Consider the following 20357-nt stretch of genomic DNA (forward strand, 5'->3'; position numbering starts at 1 on the left):
GGCAGATGTGATAAGAAATGTAAAGAACTGACCTCCCAGTTAGCTGCAGGTTGACTTATATTACTCCCCTCTCGTGATATGACTTCCATCTAAGCAATTAGAATGGGGGGCTCAATATATCTGTCCAGCATTTCATCTTTTGTTTAATGAATTTATGTTATGTTTCTCCACATGTTTCTTTACACACAATAGGCAGCCACAATCCCACAAAATAACACAATCAAATTAAAGTGACTCAACAGGTCAATTAACACTGCATCAAAACTATCAAAGAATTTCTGAACCGCATGAACGCCAAATTCGACAAAAAGCGAATCAAAAGAATATATCCAAAGCATAATTGATAACACAGATTTAGTTTTAACTGTCTGTTTTCTTTTTTTTTCTTTTTGGCCCAAAAAGATCACTGGATTTTTTTTACATGTCCAGAAATACAGCGTTTGATAGCTTTGTGTTGCAGCTGTGCATTGACAAGCATGACAGAGACAAAACCACACTTTTCTGGGGTGCATTCACAACATAGACAGACATGTGCAACCTATTAACAGATTTGCCTCTGAGCCAGTGGATAATATAGCATAAGGTTTCTTTGTGTTTCTGTGCTGAACATTGAGTGTAAAGAACCCCAGAGTTAGCGGTTTAAAATGCTCCATGTGTGCGTGTGGATGACGGTGGATAATAGCCATGTGTAGGGGACGCTTCTGCATGTGTGTGTTTGTAGACGTCATGTGATGTGTGTTAGGAGAGCGGGTCTTTTAGCCAATGGGGTGAGGAGAATTATGACCTTGGACAGCAACCAGGCAGGGCAGCACAGGCCATCAGAGGGAGGTGGGTTGGGGGAAGATAGCGACTGGCGGATGGGGGCATGCAGAAAGCCTTAGAGGAACCCCGAAGAGGGCAGCTGTTGGATGTTAAGCACACAGCAAGCCCTCCACTGCCCCTAACCTTGGGGTTAAGCATAGCCAAAGGCAGTGTGAACTGTGAGGGTGCCACAGTCATGCTCTGAAACTACTGTATACGTCTCTATAGCACAGTCAGCACTAACACATGCTTTAGCCCCAAGGCAGTCACACAAGGACAAGCACGTACGGACACACAAACACGCACGCACAGAAATAACCTTTACAATGGCAGCTCGCTAATGAACATACAGAGATGGCAGCCCTGGTTAACCTTTGAACTGCCCACCCCTGAAAGAGGGCCTCAACCGGCCTTGCACCGACTCACTAAGACAATGATAAGCTAAAGGGAAGATCAGACCTATGGCCAGGACAGCAGCGTGACAGCAGTGGTGTTACTCTGCACTGTGTTGTAAATGCAGTATGCCAAATTCATGCAGGGTTTGTTCCACAGGCAGTTCTGAATATTGCAGCAAGAGAATAAAGACAGTGGCCCTTGGGGAGTTTATTCCTGTGTGGATGTTATAATTGAAAGTATGTTTGAAGTGTCTGCATATAAAAAGGCTGGTCATAATGACCTCTCTCCAGCCCACCACCAACTTTAGTCCAATATATCATGTACTGTAAATGTATAGAATTACACACACACACACACACACACACACACACACACACACACACACACACACACACACACACACACACACACACACACACAAATGTAGCTGGCCTTACCTGCAGAGCTCTCTGTTCACGGCTCAGCTTGCTGGAGTCAGCATACAGCTCTGTGGTAACACATTTAAAGCGGTCACCGACGTAGCCAGAGGAGTTAGCGATCCTTTTGGCCAGACTGGATCTACGACAGCTTTTAGACGAATTCTGGCAACCCTCCTCTTCTTCTTCATCATCCCCTTCTCCTTGAGACTCCCCTAGGTCAACGATACTGTTTTCCTTTTCAGTCTCTCTCTCGCTCACTTTTTCGCAGTCTGAATCCTTCCCCACATCTGCGCAGTGCTGAATGAAATGAGGAGCTTGGCTGTCCCTGTCGCTTTTGTCCTTACCAGAGCTGCGTTCCCCTGACGTGCGGGCGCAGCGTAAGGTGCTCTGGTCTTGGTCTCCAGGGTCTGGGCTGGGGCTCTGCTCCTCAGAGCTCTCCTCTGCTTGGGCAGCCTGCCCTGGAGAAGCTGGGGATGTGCAGGATGTCACCCCAGGACAACCTGTGTCCTGGAGAACCTTTGTTTTTCCAAAGGAAATCTCTGGCTGTCTGTCAGTGTGGCTGGGCTTCAGGTTGGGGCTCTGTCCAGAGTGGACTGGATAAGGATGGGGAAGATGGTGTTGGTGTTTTGGCTCATAGTCAGTCTTTGTCAGATTTTGGTTACTATGACAACATTCATTTTGGTTAACCTTGGTGCTTGTCTCAGCAGAGGACTGTTTGTGGACTGTTGGGCCAGACTCAATATCTGTGTCTGAGTGTACAAGGTCAATGCAGACAATCTTTTCTCTGGATGTTGCTGAGGAAGAGGAGGTTTTGCTTTGACTTCCACCTTGTCCTTGTGCTCCTGCTTCCCTATCAGGCTTCATTTGATTTCCCTCACCTGTCTCTTTCCCAGTGTTGTGATCTCTGTGACTCCCACATTCTTCGACAGCTCCCCGGGATTTCTCCTGTCCCCGGGGCTTCAACATTGCATCTGCCCTTTCTGGCAGCTTGTTGTCAGAGTGCGTCTGCATCAAGGGATGGACCATCTCCTGTGAGTTATAAGTGAGGTACTCCCCTGCAGGACCAGCTGGGAGGTTGTGGTAGGGTAAAGGGTGTTTTGCTGCCAAGTGTGTTGGGTAAAGGCCGCTGCTGCCCAGCAGTACTGGATGAGGGTAGACAGGACCTTTCCCTCCAATTGGCACAGAGTGTAGCGCCATGCCTTCAGGGATTGGGTAGTGTAAGTATCTGTTGGCATAAGCCAAGCTGTGGTTCAGATAATCATTTTGAGGAAGGTAAAGATGGCCAGGAGGGTGACCATTCTCTAAACAAGGCCTCTTGTATGATGACACATCTGGAGTTGTTTCACCTCTCTTAGTGGTCTGGGAGGACTTCTCTGTTCCCTCTCTGTGGTGGACCACAACTGGTGGATGATCTGATTGGCTGGGGCTGTGTTTGACCCACTCACCATTAGGTTTGGGAGAAAGAGCCCTGGAGCTGACTAAAGAGGAGCCAGAGTGTTGAGTGGTGGCAACATTATGGTTCTGCTCTCCTATCCTCGGACAGGAAGAGCTACGTTGTTGAGGGAGTACTCTCTCCAGACTCTTGTTTTTTATGACAGAGGGTGAGGAGCCTTTGGCTTGTGAAAGACCCAGATCTGTGTTGGGCCTTGGAGAGGGGGGTAAGCCTGGTGTGTGCTGTGTGTGGGAAGGAGACGGGCTTGGTACAACCCAGGAGGAGTGTAAAGTGCTGATCATCTCTGGTCTGTCTGAGACCTTTGAAGAAGTGCTGCTAACCACAGAGTGAGGGTGAGAGGAAGGGGAGAGAGACAGGTTTTCCTTTAGGAGCTCTCGGCTTGGAGGAAGTCCGTAACGTGCACCTGATGCCATAGTGTCCATCTTAACTGGGAACCCACTGGAATGTGGTCCAAACTCCAGCATTCTTCCAGACAAATCCAACGGCTTCTCTGCCGAGTCTTTGGTTGCTTGGGGTTGGTGAGCTGGCCTCTCAAAATTTCCTTTAGAGGGTGACCTGCTGGGTCTTTTCTCAACTCCTCCACTTCTGTGCTCAGGGGCCCCATCTCTGGGTCTGGGTTTGTGGGGGCTGGGTCGGGCAGGAGAGGGCTGCTCTGACGCCATGCTGCTGACAGAGAAAGGATGAGGAATGGACTGTGTGGAGGAGGATGAGGCAGATATTGAAGAAGAGGAGGATGTGGACGGCTGTCCTATCCTCGCAACTGGTCTTTGTAAATCCAGTGAATTGTCGAGGTGAGCAGGAGGAGGGGGAGGCTGAGGGAGGCGAGAAGAATCAGTAGGCAGACTATTATTATTCCCACCACTGGCGCCACTAGTGCTAGTACTACTGGTGTTATTGTTGGTGCTTGAGCCCTTCCTAGAAGGAGGTCTGCTTGGTCTGCTGCTCCTGCTCGGGGACCGGTCCCTGTCTATAGCAGCCTGGTGGTGCTGAGGATGAGGGGAAGGTTGGTGAAGCTGCTGTGCAAATGGAGGTGCAACACCAAGCCCCTTATCTTGGCAGTGCACCAGTGATGTGGGGGCCACTGTGACTGCAGGAATCCTCATAGGGGGAGCCACCAGGGGAGAAGAGATGGGAGAGGGAGGATAGGGAGGCATATAGTACAGCCTCTCAGCAGCAGAGGCAGCTGCAGCTGAGGTAACATTGCCCCCCTGGGCTGCACACAGAGGCGGGTAGGGCAGGTGCTGGGGAAGATAGGGGTTGGGTTGGCTGAGCAAGGACGCTTTGTACATGTTTAGAGCTGCGTACTTGGATGTGTCCATGAAGGGATACATGCTTGCTTCGTGGTAGGGGCTGAGCCATGGCATGCGGAGGTAGCTGCCACCAGCAGTTGCCAAGCCCAGTTCAGATGCCTTTTCTCCAGGCCCTACTCTGCGTTCCAAGCCGAGACCTTCATTTCCAGCTCCAGGAACCAGCACAGGCTTGTGGAGACTTGGATGGGTGCCCTTGTACAGGCCCAGATATCCATTTGTGGGCTTACGACTGTCCAGAGGGCCATCAGGCTTGTAGATGAGTTCTGGGAGACCGTCCCTGTTATAAGTGAGCGGGAGGGTGGGTGTCTCTCGGCTCTTCTCCCCTGGAAGTGCTCTGATCCCTGGGTACACAACGCCACCATGGAGACGAAGACCATCATGTATCAGAGCGCCTCGGTCCAGCCCCATCGCCGCCAGGGGCGTCAGCCTTGCATCCACCTACAGCAATGTGAGGAAAATGTGTGTATTAGCACTGAGAATCCCTCAACGACAACTAATGCAAAATGCAAAAATAATGACCAATAAACAGAGCATAAACTGATTCTGCAAACAGCAAAAAAAGACCAAGTGTTTTTCCAGAAAAAAAGCAACTTATGTCGAACATGAGAAAAAAATCCGTGTTTAGGACGAGCACAGGGACTTGCCATGTTTTGTGTGATGTGGTTCCCTTGTCTTAGTTCCAGGTTGGTTTGTGCCTCAGCATCGACATCACGAACAGATGTTGCCCTGTGGAGACGAGCAAACAGTTAGCAGTCAGTGCCTTGGCTCTGCCACATACACACATACAGACACACACCACAGCTTTGTTGCAACCCCAGTGCCAAAAACATTTTGACGAGGTAAAACTGGCGGTGAACAAAGTCTCTAAAAGAGTGCTGCACATACTTGACCACTGAGACACACAATCTACACACAATCACAACAAATAACATATCTATTAGCTTATACAGAAATTAACTGTAGTCCCAAGACGTGTGAGTGAAGAGACACATAATGGCACCGTCCACTCTAGTATTCACTGGAGATTAAAGCACTGTGTGGGCTCCCACTCCCCTCCCATCCGTCAACACCCTCCCACCCATCCTCCCACTCCCATTACCCCAACCAGCCCACCCCGAGGGCTAGACGTGCACTACAGGGCTGCGTCTTTTCAGTCACGCTCCTCACACACTGGTTTTTCCTGCGCCCTCTTTGACCTGCTCTTCTCGGCTGCCTCAGCCAGCAGAGCGAGGTAAGATTATGCATCACGGACCACTTCGGTGGGAGACCGTTTACCACCCACCAACACAGGGCCACAGATCAACAAACACTCGCACCAGAGAGGAAAAAACCACACGCAATTTACAATAAACCACAGATTGAGTTTGAAAACATAAAGGGCAGGTATGATGAGAAAAAAAAATAACTATGAAAGAAAATGCTTTTTCTTTAAAATTGTTCTTTGGAAATCATACAGGTAATGACAATAAGCCCACAAACAAAAAACACCAAGATCCCTTTGTGTGTGAAATGCCCTTTAATCTCTGAATGTTTAGCATACATTAGAATTTCTTTCAAGCTCTAGAGGTTGTTAGTTTATGTTAAGAAAAAGTGAAATAAGCTACAAGACTAATATCAGTCATTACAGTTTATGAAACAAGGTCAACAATGGTTGCTAACCATGTGCTTTAATTGACTGCATGCTGATGATGCTGATTTAAAAATAGGAAAAAATATAATTTCAACTGTGGTAAATGAGAGCAAATTTACAAAAAATGTCCAATTTACATTTACATTAAGCTGTGAGCTTAGTAAATACGAATACCTTCATTGTCAGAACAACGGAAATAGCCTGCCATTTTGGTATTCATAAATCTATTTGTTCAAACAGCAAAATAGTGAAATCACTCAACATTTATGGGCCATCATGAGTCAAGTGGGATCTTAACACTAACAGTCTAATTTTGAGAAGCTTTTTCAAAATCCTCAAACAGATGAAACAATGCTGAACAGGGAAATACAGCTGCATTTGACAGATTTTAATCAAAAGGACATATTTAAGTTTGAATGATGACTTGATTACTCTTTTGGTTTGGACATTTGTGGGCGGCAGCCCTGTTAGCTCAGCCAGCAGCTACAGGAATGAGGTGGGAGACGGTGAGAGAGAAGTGGCTTTAAATAGAAAAAGTGAAGCTTTGCGGTGCTGAGAGCAGCAGAGAAACTCGGCTCCTCGATCATTGCAGAGAAACGCCTCTGCGCCTCGCTGCCGAGCCGCTGGCACGCCACTTTTATTGCCGTGACCCGGGGCACATTAATCAGCCTGCTGTGGGCCCCTCGACACGGCTTCTCCCCTGTCCCATCCCCCACTGCGAGCCCGCTGCAGCTTCCCCCGCGGCCCGTTTTGCTTCAACAACGGAACTGAAAAGCTGTGCGTAAAAGCGCAACAGTGTACGGACGTGTGCACAGCCACGTGTGCGCGTTTCACCAGCTCACGCAGACGACGTTGAGAAATCACATCACTCCCGGTTCCTGCATTTCCTGGAGCGTCACACGCACCATTTCTCCGTCTCACTCACGCACACACACACACACACGCTAACCGAGACAGCTTTGCGCACACGCACGCACACACACAGCGGCTCCTCTTGCACTGAAAAGTCTGCGCTCAATGAGACCGAACACGATAGCGAAGGATTAATCCTCCTTCACAAGCAGATATGCACGACCTTATGGGACATTTCTGCACAACATAAACACGAACTCAACTGCCAACGGTGAAATATTTGTCTCTGGAATAAATTTAGCTCAACTCTACGTTGCGTCCCCGGAAAGAAAACAAAAACGCAGCTGGGAAACAACTTAGAAAGGAAATTATCTGCTCTCGTTCAAGTCAGCAGCAACAGAAGTGTGGTGTCTTGTGACTATTACTTCCCCCACGTTGGGTATTTGTACAGCGGCACCTGTCTTTTCCATGAAATTAATAGTAGTCCAGATAAGATATGAGGCTCCAGCGGGGCCAGTGGGCACGGAGCTGCTGGGAATAAAGCTGCGCCGAAACGCTTGAGAGAAAGTTTCGCTCATCTTGATTCCAACCTCCTAAGGTGGTATTATTTAAACACACACACACACAGGAAAATAGGTACAACCGTGCTCTTATGCTATTGCTGATATTTTAAGTGAAGGTGATTTGGAGCTCAGCTAACAGCACATCAATAAGAGATTCCATTTAGGCCCAAAGGAGATCAAATGTCCGACTGAAGCCAAGTGGTGTCTGAGAATTTTCTGGGAAGAAACCTAACATAATATCGCACTATGAGTGGAAGGAGAGGGAGAGAGAAAGAGCGTGACGGGAGATAGGAAAGGAGGAAAAAGGCGCTGTGCTGACGCCCAGCACCGCTGCTAAGAATAGTTTGCGCAACAAACAACTCCCGACGGCCATCCAATCCATCACACTGGTCGGCAGCAGCAGGCAGGGGGAGGGGAAGGGGGGGAGGAAGGGGGAGAGAGAGGGAGAGCAGCGGCCGGGGTGCTGCGTTTATAAAGCAGACCGCTGGAGCGCAGCCCCGACTCGCACCATTAAACTGAAAACCACCGGGTGTTTTTCAGACGGAACCTGGCTCAGCCCTGCAGCCTATTTCTGCATTGTCTCCGCGCAGGAGGAGTAAACAAGGACAGAATGATAGACTGATAAAAAGGAGGAGAGAAGAAAGGGAGGAAAAACAAACTCGCTTCTCCCTCTCTCCTCTCCTTTGTTTCCTGTTTCTGGATGACAGCGACTTGAACTCTCCGTGACCCGTCGCTATACGCGCCAGAACAAACACCGGCGCCGCTCATCGCTTCCTCCGGGGCTGAGGCCTCTCTATTCCCCGGCGCAGCGGTTGCGTGCATACCAATGGGCCGATATGTAGGTTATATGTCTGTACGTGCTGCTGCCGGTGGAGCTGGTGTAAGTGGCACCGTTTAGCAGCTTCGTATCTTTTTCCACAAGTTGATAAATGACCAAATAGGAGCGCGGGCGCACAGTAAAAGACACTCAAGACGTGGATTGCGCGCAGAAACCGTCCTATCTAGGTGATTTAGTCCCGTTTTCACCATTAGAATAACGGCAAAGCGGGAATGTGGGTCTCGCTGCATGACGGGAGTGTATGGGCGCCCTCTCGCTCTTTGTCCCTGGAGCTTTGCCAAGCTCTCTGAAGCGCAGAGCTCCGATCAGCTCTAAAAAAAATGCAGTATGACGCAGGATAATCTCCGCAGCGACGGGGGTGGGGTGGGGATAAACACGGATTAAATGCGGGCGCGCACACACGCACACACAACCTCACACAAACCACATCACTGCACACGGACGCTGTGTGTGTTTGTGTGCGCTCCAAACGAAAGGATTTTTTTCTTTTTTTGTGCACGCAGCCGGTGAACAAAACAGAAATCAGCAGGAGCAAATCTGCGAAAACACACGAGGAGCGCGCAGCAGAGCAAACTACAGCCAGGCTGCAAACTACAGCCAGGCTGCAAACTACAGCCAGGCTACAAACTATGCACCGCCTCAGGCAGCATGAACGCCCGGCATCGTAATGAGAGGAGGAAAAAAAAGGCGAGACAGACGAGCCCAATTTTAATTGTTATTGATTATCAGGCCAACGCGTGCCAAATGGTCCAATTGATCATGTCAGCGGTGGCTCAGCGCAGTCTTATGGAAAGTTGACATGCTGTTTCTGGTAGAAGCTCAGCAGAGAGGAGAGAGATGGGTGAGATAAACGCTGGAGAGACACAGGAAGAGCGAGAAATAGAGAGAGAGAGAGAGCTAGAAACCGAGAGAGAAAGCTGCGCTGCTGGAGCTGGAAGGAGATGGCGGCGTCTCTTCAGCTGTCACATTATTAGCGACCGAGTTGTAAACAAGGGGCCCCTGCGTCCTCCCGGGCCGCTGCACAGCCGCATGCAAGTCGGTGCACGGTTCAATTCCCCCCCTCGGCAGCACGGCCGTCAACAACGGCGACATTGTGAGCTCCCCCCCTCCACCACCAGCAGCCCTCCCCAGCCCCCAGCCCGTGCTGTCACTAGAGCCCGGGTGGCGGCTGCTGAACTGGCTCTATTCATCCCGGGCCAAATGAGGACTAAATGGCCCTTTATGCCACCAAAGGACCCGATTGTAATAGAGATGCGCATGCACAAGTCGTCTACCGGAGCTTGCTTGACGTTTCTGGAATTTAAAAAAAAGAAAAGAAAGTGCTGGCTCTGCTTTTGTGTGATGAAAAACACATGATCCACTTTCATATGACCCCAAATAATAACAATACGCTCTTTTTGGAGCACTTTTCAACACGAAAGTTGGAAAATGCTTCACAGAGGCAGAACAGGAGCAAGAAAACCGTCTCATATTTCCACTAAGATGTACTTTAGGTGTTTATTTGCGAGGATTCCCAACTCGAGGTCAGAAACTTTGCAGCCAACACGAGCTGAGCGACGTGCCATCCAGACAGCGGATAACGCATTCCTGCTTTGAACACTATTGGTGTAATAAACTCCTATCGCTGCTACCCCGCCGCACTGCCAAGAGTCTGAGGGATTTCGTCAGCGATGCCCGAGGCACCGAAGTCTAAAAACAAACGAGGAGGCCTGATCAAGACTGTGCCTGCAGAGGCGCGGAGGAGGGAGGGAGGTGTGTCATCATTACTCTGCTGCCAAATCAATCTTCCGATAGGCCAGAGCCAGGTCAGTAAACTCCACGCAATCGGAGCGAGCTTTTAATTGCGCGTTCACATCGTGTTAAGTCACTGGATGTGTCGTTTAGCAGCAAATCCGGTTCTTCTCTATAGAGACACGGTTATAGAGAAAAACCGAACTTAAACCGTGCGTAATCGGCTGCAGGAACATCAGTTTTAATATAAGCCAGACAGCTGCTGGAGAAGAGAATAATGTGACGTGGCTCTGTCCTGTACGGCTCCGCGCGGGTGAAACGGTTCCGGAGGGGTGGGGCCGACACATCTCTGCGGGGAAGTGACCCGTGCGCTCCAGACCTCGTCGAAACAAAAAGCTTAGTGGAGCGCTGAGAGAGAAAAGAGAGGGAGAGGCGGGTGGAGAGAGGAAGGAGGGAGAGAGGGAGGGAGGGAAGAGGGGGCTCTCCCGTTTCATCGCGAGGTCCCGGGAGGCCAGCACGGAGCATAGCTTCAATCAAACCGTGACGTCTCCTCCGGGAGCTGCGCAGCGCCTGGAAAACCGATCTCTCCTCGGCTCTCTGCCGTGCCTCCGCTTTTGTTCACACGCATCTCGCCTCAGCAGCAGCAGCAGCGAGAGCAGCGCCGGCAGCGACGAGACTGTTGTTTTATATCCAGGCGTGAGTGAGACAAAAAGGGGAGGAAAAAAAACAAGCGCGACAACAATGAGGCAGCCCTTGTGCCTTCTGTCTGGATCTAAAACAGAACACGGGGATAGCTTTTGACGAATATTCCTCCTTGACTACTTCCCCCGAACACATTAGGTTTGATCGGTAAAAGTGGCCCCGTGATTGTATCGACACGCTCTCGCTCTCCGTGCGGAATATTCCCCGCGTGGCCCCCCTATTGATTCCAGATTAGAAAAGCGGACAAACTGGAGGTTAATGGGTTTAAAATGGAGGCGGCGTGGTTTGTCCCCTCCGCGGATCCTCCAGGCGCCCCCACGGAGCGCCACGCTGACACATCCACTGTCACACATCACTCAGCATGACAATGAGCCCCAGCAGGCCCCGGCGCTGCCTCCAGGTGAACTTTTGCATCCCTAAAACTGTGAATTTCTCCACAGTCTGTTCCGAAAAAACGTGGCTTCTCGGATGCCTTTAATGTGTAAAACATCCATTCGCACCTCGGCTGATTTAAACCTTATACTGTTTATGTGAACCGGCTCGTCTGCACTCGGGGAGGTGAGGCTGACAGAGGTGAAAGTGATTAGCCCCAAAACCGTTTTTTTCTCTGCGCATTTCTAATTAGAGATTATTTATAATGAATAAAATTAGCACCAAATGAAATCCTATTTTGCTGGAGGGGGCCCCAGTTGACGCGCATTTTGGCTAACTAATGGGCAATAAAACACTGTTTGCGGAAGAAGTGTGAAGTCCTGTCAGGGAAGGAGAGAAAAATCAGTACGGCAAAATCTATGGTGAGCAGCCCTCCCCCATCTGTGTTCCAACACCTGGAAAACAGATCAGTCCCACACTGGCTGCACAGCGCGCAGCGGAAAAATGATGCGCAAAACAGTCCGACCGGTTGCACTATAAATAAACCCGGCCCACACGAAATGTAAAGTATTTGTTTTAGGCTTCCATAACATGCCACTCGGGGAACAGCCTCTATTACTGAGAGATCAGACTTAGCAGTCATTAAAGTTTGTGGCTTATTGAGGGGGAAAAAGGCAGACAGGGTGATATTTGAAGGCCGGATTATTCCAGCACAGCTGCGTAATGGATGAAATCCACTTTTATTTTTTATGCGAGGGATCCTCAAGCAACCAACACGCCAATAAAACCTCATTATTTCCACCACAAAGTCCAAAAAGTGGGCAATTTTAGCCTAATTTATTTATTCCGTTTGGTAAATCATTACAGGTTCTTATGGATGGCTGCTCCTAATCCTCACGTGCGTCCAAATTTCCACATCTCCGAGTGTTTATCCCTTCCTCACGTCCTTCACCTTGCCGTGCCAATTAAGACCGACGTTTAATTTAAACACAACTAAGCTTTTATTCTCCATCAAAGCCCACTGAAGTAGCCTCCACCCCCCACCAGTTAATCCCCTGCTCCATTCCTTCCAAAGGTCCCAACACGAGGTTCTGCTCCCTTCCCTCTCTCCTCCCGCAACCTGCCTTTGCGCACTCAGCCGAGCAGACGTTTGCGTTCTGAGCGATTCCTTCCCGCACGGATTGGCCGCCGAGGCTGAAGTGCTCTTTTAGTAGCTGCTTCCCTCACTAAGCTCGTCAATGAGCTGGAGCCAGCCAATATGAGGCACATCGATCGTCCTAAGAGAGCGTCCCCTAATTAGTGCCTGTGTGGCTCCAGGACAGGCAGCAGGCGGAGGCGGCGCGGGGAGGGGAAACTCCTCCGATGCGAGGCCGTTCCGCTGCGGTCTAGACGAAGCCCTCTCAAGGAAGAAAAAAAACCAAAAAACATATCTCGGTTAAATGCCGCTTTGCTGCTCGTGAATCTGTGCTGCCCGCAAAGGAGCTTTAAAGAATCGTTAGGTAAGACGATTCCGCCTGGAAAGCATCCAACTCGCCTCGCAGCACTTATTTCAATTAAACAGCAACTTTATAAGACGCGGTTCATCCCCGACTGCTGTCGCCCACAATAGTACGCAGATTAGATGCCTAAAAGTGAGTAAAATAAATGTTTTAAAGTGGGCAGAGTAGAAAATTGTACATTGGATTAAAAGCGAAGGGAACCAAAGGTCTCCAAACTATTAAAAATATGGTGGCAGTAAAACGTGACAGGTTATAAAGTATTTGGATATTATTAACGAGCCTGGCGCGAACACTTTCCCTGCAGGAGAGCAGCGCGTATCGGAGCTCCGTGGAGAGGGAGGGGAGGGGATGGGGGGTCCTAACTGGCGCTACATCGATCCTCCGTGCGCAAAGAATATTCCCCTGCAATGCAAAAGACGATCGCGCAGCAAGACTGCGTGCAAGAATGAAAGACAACACAGGGTAGCGCAAAGTCACATCCGAAAACACCTGCAAGACACGGTGTGTGTGTGTCACACTCTGTGTGTGTGTGTGTGTGTGTGTGTGTGTGTGTGTGTGTGTGTGTGTGTGTGTGTGCGTGGAGAAGAGTGAGAAAGAGCGATGGCACAAAGCCAAAGCGGTTTCCATCAAGTCGACAGGAAGGTGAGCGGTGCAGTCCCGCGTCCCGTCTCCTCCCCAACCCCCCACACCTTTCCTCCAGCGCTACCTTTTGGACTGATGAGACGACTGATCAACGTCCACTCTGTCCAAACAAAGCACCCCCACGCACACACACTCAGCTGTCACGCACACACGCACGCCGCGGGGATGCCCTCCAACTGAACTGAACTGTGGATAAACGGAGCAGCACCGCTCGCTTCCCTTTGGCAGGGCGAGGCTGGATTCCGTAACCTTGTTTAGCGCAGAGGCTCCGTGTGCGCGCACGCACACGCGTACATACACACTCCCACCCTTCGCCCCACAGGCACTCACACTCTCCCGTCACACAACAGGGTGCGAAAAGCCTGAATATTCACCGTCGAGGACGGCGCCACTTTCAAGTTCGTTAATCTCCGAGACTCGTCCTTTTCACCTCCGTCCGGGTGGCAGGACAGTTGTTAAAAAGGCCAAACTCACGGTCGGATCATTGTGCGTGTGTGCGCGCGTTTGTTATTTATCAACCACATGCCACTGCCCCGCCGAAACGCACAAAGACCACCCTATGCGCTATTCTTAGAAGTGGCCGATCCTCTCCAGTCTCTGCGCACAACATCGGACTATCGCGTTCAGACCGAGCCTCACCAGAAGACTGTTTCTGATTAAAAACACGCCACATGAAAACACTGGGATCATTTAAACCGTCCTGGCCGATAAGGCAGCATTAAAAACAGAGCGCAGCACGTTTTTCTGTCCTCACGCAGGGATTTCACATCGCCAAAGACACACGTTAATGCAAATACATTCTGATTCTCCGCTGATTGCTCACCTGGTTAATTGGATCAAGTTCCAGCCGTGGTCCGTGCGCCCCGACTCACGCCTTTTTCCTGTTTTGCCAAGTTAACTAGGAGGGCAGCGATCCGTGCGTACGTAGACGAGCCCGGTTACGGTCCTGTCTGCTGGAGACAGACGATCCCGGCCAAAGGAAAAAAAACAACTAAAAGTGTCTAACAGGTTATCCACTTGTCACAAAACAAAACAAGTCTTACATACGAAGCTCTGGGTCTTTATTCTATTGTCTACAGGAAACTCTCACCCATTAGCCTAGATTTCAAGCGGACTTTTTGAGGCTGAAAATGTCACTTGGGTTTCCATAAAGCAACAAAAAGATCCTGCGCCGCGGAAAAAACAAACGCCGGGATACAGAGTTATCCACAAAAGAAAATCCGTTCAGGTCCTCTAAGTCGGAGAGCAATGCGCGTTTGGCCCGGGCCCCCCCAAAGGATACAGGTGGCGAGGTCGGCGGATTCGCGGAGAAATTAATTCAGCTCGGCCGTACCTCGCAGCAGCGCCATGTTGGGTTTGAGCGGAGCACGCCGTCCTCGGAAAAAGCCCCTTTCTCCCGCTCTCCGTCACTCCATGTCCTCTCCAACAGCGCTGGGGAGGTTCGCTGAAGGTTATTCCGTGTAGCTTTTCCTCTACCGTCCCGCGTTTTCTTCGAGAATCGCAGACAAACAGCCCGGTCGGAGCCCTCGGTTCGCACCGGGGACGCACGGAGCTGTACGGGGAGTGCCGCACAGAATGGATGAACGCTGCCGAGACCGAGCGACTCGCTCCACTCCCACTCGCGCAGACTCTACCCAGAAGGCCAGTCGGGAGACCGCAATTACCATAAGCCTCCAGCGCACGGCACTGGCTGCGCGCGCACGCACCAATGGAGACACACACACAGACAAACAGACACACACACACACACACACACACACACACACACACACACACACACACACACACACACACACACACACACACACACACACACACACACACACACACACACACACACACACACACACACACGAGCTCCGCTGAAACTCCAAAACAGGAATAGGCGAGGTTTTCAGCTGCAGAAATGAGGCGGAAAATAATAATCACGACAGTAAAATGAAATTGGATTGAATATTTGCGTAAAAGTAAAGTTAGATTACGAAAAAAATACAGCCAAAGAAGAGCTGCATCATACGTGATGCGGTTTATATTTCCATATGGAGGCTATAGAATATGTCAGAATCTGCTTTTTGACTGACTTACGTCCAGTTTCTTGCCTCCAGTACATAAACACGTGAACAATAGACACATATAAATAAAACCAAACATGTAAAACTGCTTCAGGTAAATAATGTGATGCTGTAACCTACATATGCTGCACAAACTGGACACTGTTGTTTTCTTTGCTCCGTTATTTCCATTTAAATGCTTTAATATCATTTATGGCAGCTTAGCATGTTTTCCCCCTAAGTCTAAAGACAAATAAAGGTAAATTTGTGAGGCAGTGGAGAGACAGAGAAAGAGAGGGGGGAGAGAGAGGGGGGAGGGGAGGGGAGGTGAGGGAGGCAGCTCAAGGCTGGGGCACATCTGTTAAGGCTCCCATGTCAAGTAAAGGAGGAGGAGGCTATGAATATCAAGCCTGAGGTGTGTGCATCATGTGCCTGCATGTGTGCACGGAGAGGGAGAGAGAAAAAGAGGAGAAAAAACGGGAGTATAGAGGGAGAAAGGCCGGCAGACAGACAGACAGACAGAAGCAGAGTAGGAGTAGGAAAAGAGGGAGGCTTGGCAGTGGAAGGTCTGGCTGCATTCGCCACAGCTGTTGAAAGTAGGAGTTAAACCAGACGGTCACACACAAATAAACACAAAGCTCAGAGAGCGCACACATATGGACGCGTTTAAAAGCTAAACTCATCCTGAAGGCCAAGTCGTCCAAGAGTTTGGAGTCAGAGGTTCGAGAAGAGCTTCCTCTCTCTCTCTCTCTGTGAAGAGAAAAGGGTAGCAGGGTGGGTGTGTTTACGCAAGGCCACAGCGACCAAAACTGCTGGTTTTCTCAACTGGGCTAAAGAAACTCCATCATGCAGCTGAGCTTTTATAACAGGGGTTACCAACATCGGCCCGCGGGCCAAAACCGGCCCTCTAGAGGGTCCAATCTGGCCCTCAAAGTGTAAAAATTGCAGAGAAGACAACTGCAAATTGTAAATTTGTAAAACTATAAATTTAAAATAATTTCCCAACCATGACAAGTTGTTTGACCATAAAGTAAAATATTATCTTTCTCATTGTTCTTTTGTCGTTTTTTGTCTCATTTTTGTCATATTTGGTCTGGTTTTTGTTGTTTTTTGTCTTTTTTTTCCCTGATTTTAGTCGTTTGTCTCATGTTTTTGTCGTTTTGTGTTTCTTTTTTATCCCACTTGTGTCTGTTGTCAGATTTTTGTCATTTTGTGTTTCGCTTTATTCGTTGTTTTGAGTGTTGTTTTTGTCTTGCTTGTGTTGCTAGTCTATTTTTTTGTCGTTTTTTTCTCGCTCTTGTAATTTTGTCTCATTTGTCCATTTGCTTTATTGTTTTGTGTATCATTTTTATTGTTTTGTTTCTTGCTTTTGTCGTTTATCTCGTTTGAGTCATTCGTGTAATTTTTTTGTCGTTTGTCAGTTTTGTTTGTCTTAATTTCTTGTCCGTTTTTTGTTTTGTTTCATATTGTTAGTCTCAATTTTTGTCATTTTGTTTCTCGTTTTTGTCATTCTGTCTCATTTTTTGACATTTTGTGTCTCATTTTTGTAATATTTTGTCTTGTTTTTGTTGGGTTTTTTTGTCTTTTTTAAAATGAAATACTATATCATTAAGCTACAGTTACCTGTGACTAAATGTTTCTGCTTTTACTGATCTGGAAGTTGTGTAAATGATAAAGTGAGGCACAATATTGAAATTCAATTTTATTTTTCTTAAAAAATTTCAGTTTTTCATAATGTTTTGTAAAAAAATAGTTCATTAAATGTGAATACTTTGAGAATGTAGTTTTTTGCACTAAAACAAAGGAAACATTAGGAGTTGTGGTTATTTATAGGTTATTATGCTATAATTTTACTGCTCCGGTCCACTGGAGATGAAACTGGACTGAATGTGAACTAAGATGAGTTTTATAAAACACTTTCTTCAGACTCTAACCCAGGTTGAACAGTTGGGCATGTTAGCTCCGATCAGCTCCACCCTTCGACCTCACTGCTGAGGGTTTTGCCCACCACGACCACAGCTGCTAAACCACGAGACAGCCGAGCCCATGTTCACACTCAGCCATGTGAAAGAAAGTGTTGCTTGTGTGAAAACAGTCTCGTCCACAACGGAGTCCTCACATTGTTTCCGTTCACGCTGAAACGTTTAATCAATAAGAAAATGTTTTAATCGCTTAGTCCTCTTTAGGTCAACAGAAAACTACGCAGCTCTGCCAACATCTGGCAGCAGCAGACAGCTGGTTAACCTCTGCTCAGCTCCTTTCCTGCTCTGAATATGACCGCACAGAACGCCATCAGACACTGTTTAGTTGTTCTCATTTGCATATTTTCCCCGTGTCTGTTTGCAGACAACTGAAAAGAGCATAAATTAGTGAGCCGGCTCCACGCTGTTCTGTTACAGTAGGGCCGCGTTCACAATGGATTCAGCTCTGCGTGAGGAAAACACGGCGCCTCGGTTCCTCTGAATGAGGCCCGTCCATCCGGCAGCAGGGTTCCAACGCGGAGAAGAGCTCCTGCACAAGAAATATAAAAAAAAAAAAAAAAAACAACACAAAAATGGTCTTGCGAGAAAGCTAAACGTGGCTCAGCTTTTTCCAGATTGCAAACCTCATATGATAAATATGACAAAGCACTGCAGGGTCCAATCAGACATGTGGCAGTGTGAGCTCCTATGCCAGGGGTGTTCAACATGCGGCCCGCGGGCCAAAAGCGGTCCTCCAGAGGGTCCAATCCGGCCCTCAAAGTGCAAAAATTACAGAGAAGACATTAACTGTCAATTACAAATTTGTAAAATAGAACATTTAAAATATTTTCTTGATCATGACAAGTTGTTTTGATCATAATGTAAAATACTAGATTGCTCATTGTTCTTTTGTCATTTTGTGTCTCATTTGTGTTATATTTTGTCTTGTTTTTGTTGTTTTGGCTTTTTCCCCCTGATTTTGGTCGTATGTCTCACTTATTTTTGTCATTTTCTGTTTCGCTTTATTTGTTGTTTTGAGCATTGTTTTTGTCGTTTTGAGTTTTCTGTCTTGCTTGTGTTGTTAGCCTATTTTTTGTCATTTTGTTTCTTGCTCTTGTAATTTTTTGTCTCGTTTGTTCATTTTTGTTGTCCATTTGTAACTTTTTTGCCTAATTTTTTGTCTCTGTTTTGTTTCATGTCGTTTGTCTCATTTTTTTGTCATTTTTGTCTCATTTTTGTAATATTTTGTCTTTTTTCTGATTTTAGTAGTTTGTCTCGTTTTTGTCATTTTGTGTTTCTTTTGTCTCACTTGTGTTTTTTGTCTTATTTTTGTCATTTTGTGTTTCCCTATATTTGTTGTTTTGAGCATTGTTTTTGTCATTTTGTTTTGTTGTCTTGCTTGTGTTGCTAGTCTATTTTTTGTCGTTTTGTTTCTCGCTCTTGCAATTTTTTGTCTTGTTTGTGTCATTTGTCCATTTTTTTGTCACATAACTTGTCTCTTTTTTGTTTCATTTCGTGTCTTTTCTCTCATTTTTTTGATGTTTTTAGTCTCATTTTCGCAATATTTTGTCTTGCTTCTTTTGTTTTTTGTCTTTTTTTTATCTGACTTTTGTCATTTTGATCATATAGTAAAAACTGGTGATTCTGTGTTATATAAACTGCATCAAACTGTTTTAGAGTTTACAGATTTTTACCATCATGGTTTGACAGTTTTCACCGTAAAATTAGGAACATTTTTTTACAGTGTGTAACATATAAGGCATGCCATTTAAGTGACTTTTATTTTGGGTTTTTTTTGGATCGTGATGGTAGATGGATGTGGATGAACATTTCTGACATGAGCAGTCCTTGCTTAAACAGAAATAGAACTGGAAAATATCCATTACTCACTGAAAAACAGTTGAACTCGGTTGAATCCTGACTGCAACGTACAATTTCACATCGGCTCGCTGTGATGTGGTGGTGTTTTGTTTTCCACTCCATGCATAATGGATTTCTATGGATCCTGATTTGAGAGAGGCAACAAAATCGTGATAATATTTGGACTACAGGCTCGGGATATGCAAAGGTTTCTGAGGCTTTTTTAGTCCAACAAACTCAGCAAAGTGAGAATCGCAGTTAGGAGTTGTTGGACCGCAGCATGAGAAATAAGCGTGCCTGAGCAGAAAAGAACACAACCCAACTAAATTTCAGATTTTATGTGGTCACACAGTTGCATCTGGCATGCAATAAACTGCCCTCATCCTACCAGCATACCTGCGCTCTCTGTGGCCAAACCAGCTCTCGGTTTGGTTCTGCGAAATAGTTTTTCTTTTTTTTCTGTCCACGGAAATATGCTCACATTTATTTCCCCACCATCTTCAGCCCTGGCAGTTTGATGCTGGACACATTCGGCCACACTGCACCATATGTCCCATCCACTTCTGCTGCCCAGATTTTTAGCAGGTAAGATCCAACCTGGCAACCCTGCCACCCTCTAACCCAGGAGTGCCAAACTCATCTTAGTTCAGGTTCCACATTCAGCCCAATTTCATCTCCAGTTGATCGGATCAGTAAAATCACAGCAGAATAACCTATAACCCGGTCAAACAGGTACATGCCGTTCTGTGGAGCTCCCATGCAGTGCAGGTTGGTCACCCAGTCTGCCAGCTCTTTGATGAACTTCACCTGCTCGTCAAGGTAGTGCGTCTCGATGAAGTCACATGTGTGGGTCGGTGTGAGAACACATAAAAATCACCCAAAATCCAGCGAATTTCGCTGGATTTTGGTTGATTTTCATGTGAATGTTCTTAAGAAATATTTTTAACATTTCTTTTTTCCACTGTAAAATGATATTTTTTTCCCCACATTTTCAAATTTTAAAACGGGTCAATCTGACCCACAGGACGACACGAGGGTTAAACTTATTTTAACTTTTCTTGTAAAATTCAACTCAAAACAAGATAATTTCAAGATTGTTTGACTTAACAAGATATTTAAGATGCATTGTCTTAAAACAAGTCCCTCCATCTGCTGAAATGTCACTTGTTCAGTGAATTTATCTTAAATCAAGTGTGATGAGACATTTTGACTAAAAATAAGACAAATAGACTTGGTAAGATTTAGAGTTTTTGCAGTGTGCTCTCAGGGTGATAAAT

The 20357-nt window shown here is 47.3% G+C and overlaps 1 protein-coding gene across 4 annotated transcripts in view; it reads right to left on the reverse strand.

The window, feature by feature from the left end:
* The window catches only part of bcor (BCL6 corepressor), a 57101-nt gene that overhangs the window by 25740 nt on the left and 11004 nt on the right, over positions 1-20357 (reverse strand). Inside the window, exons 1-4 of one of the 4 annotated variants that reach the window (XM_023294447.3) lie at positions 14032-14685; positions 5024-5105; positions 1635-4817; positions 33-89 (exon numbers count right to left, since the gene is read on the reverse strand). In XM_023294447.3, coding sequence (XP_023150215.1) covers positions 33-89; positions 1635-4817; positions 5024-5026 — 3243 coding nt within the window. In that variant the 5' untranslated portion in view covers positions 5027-5105; positions 14032-14685. Of the gene's footprint in view, positions 1-32; positions 90-1634; positions 4818-5023; positions 5106-14031; positions 14845-20357 lie in introns of those variants that run through there. The other 3 variants (XM_055014950.1, XM_023294445.3, XM_055014949.1) reach the window with 3 other exon arrangements.

This window comes from Amphiprion ocellaris, chromosome 11 (assembly GCF_022539595.1).
Source record: "Amphiprion ocellaris isolate individual 3 ecotype Okinawa chromosome 11, ASM2253959v1, whole genome shotgun sequence".
Classification (NCBI taxonomy): Eukaryota; Metazoa; Chordata; class Actinopteri; family Pomacentridae; genus Amphiprion; species Amphiprion ocellaris.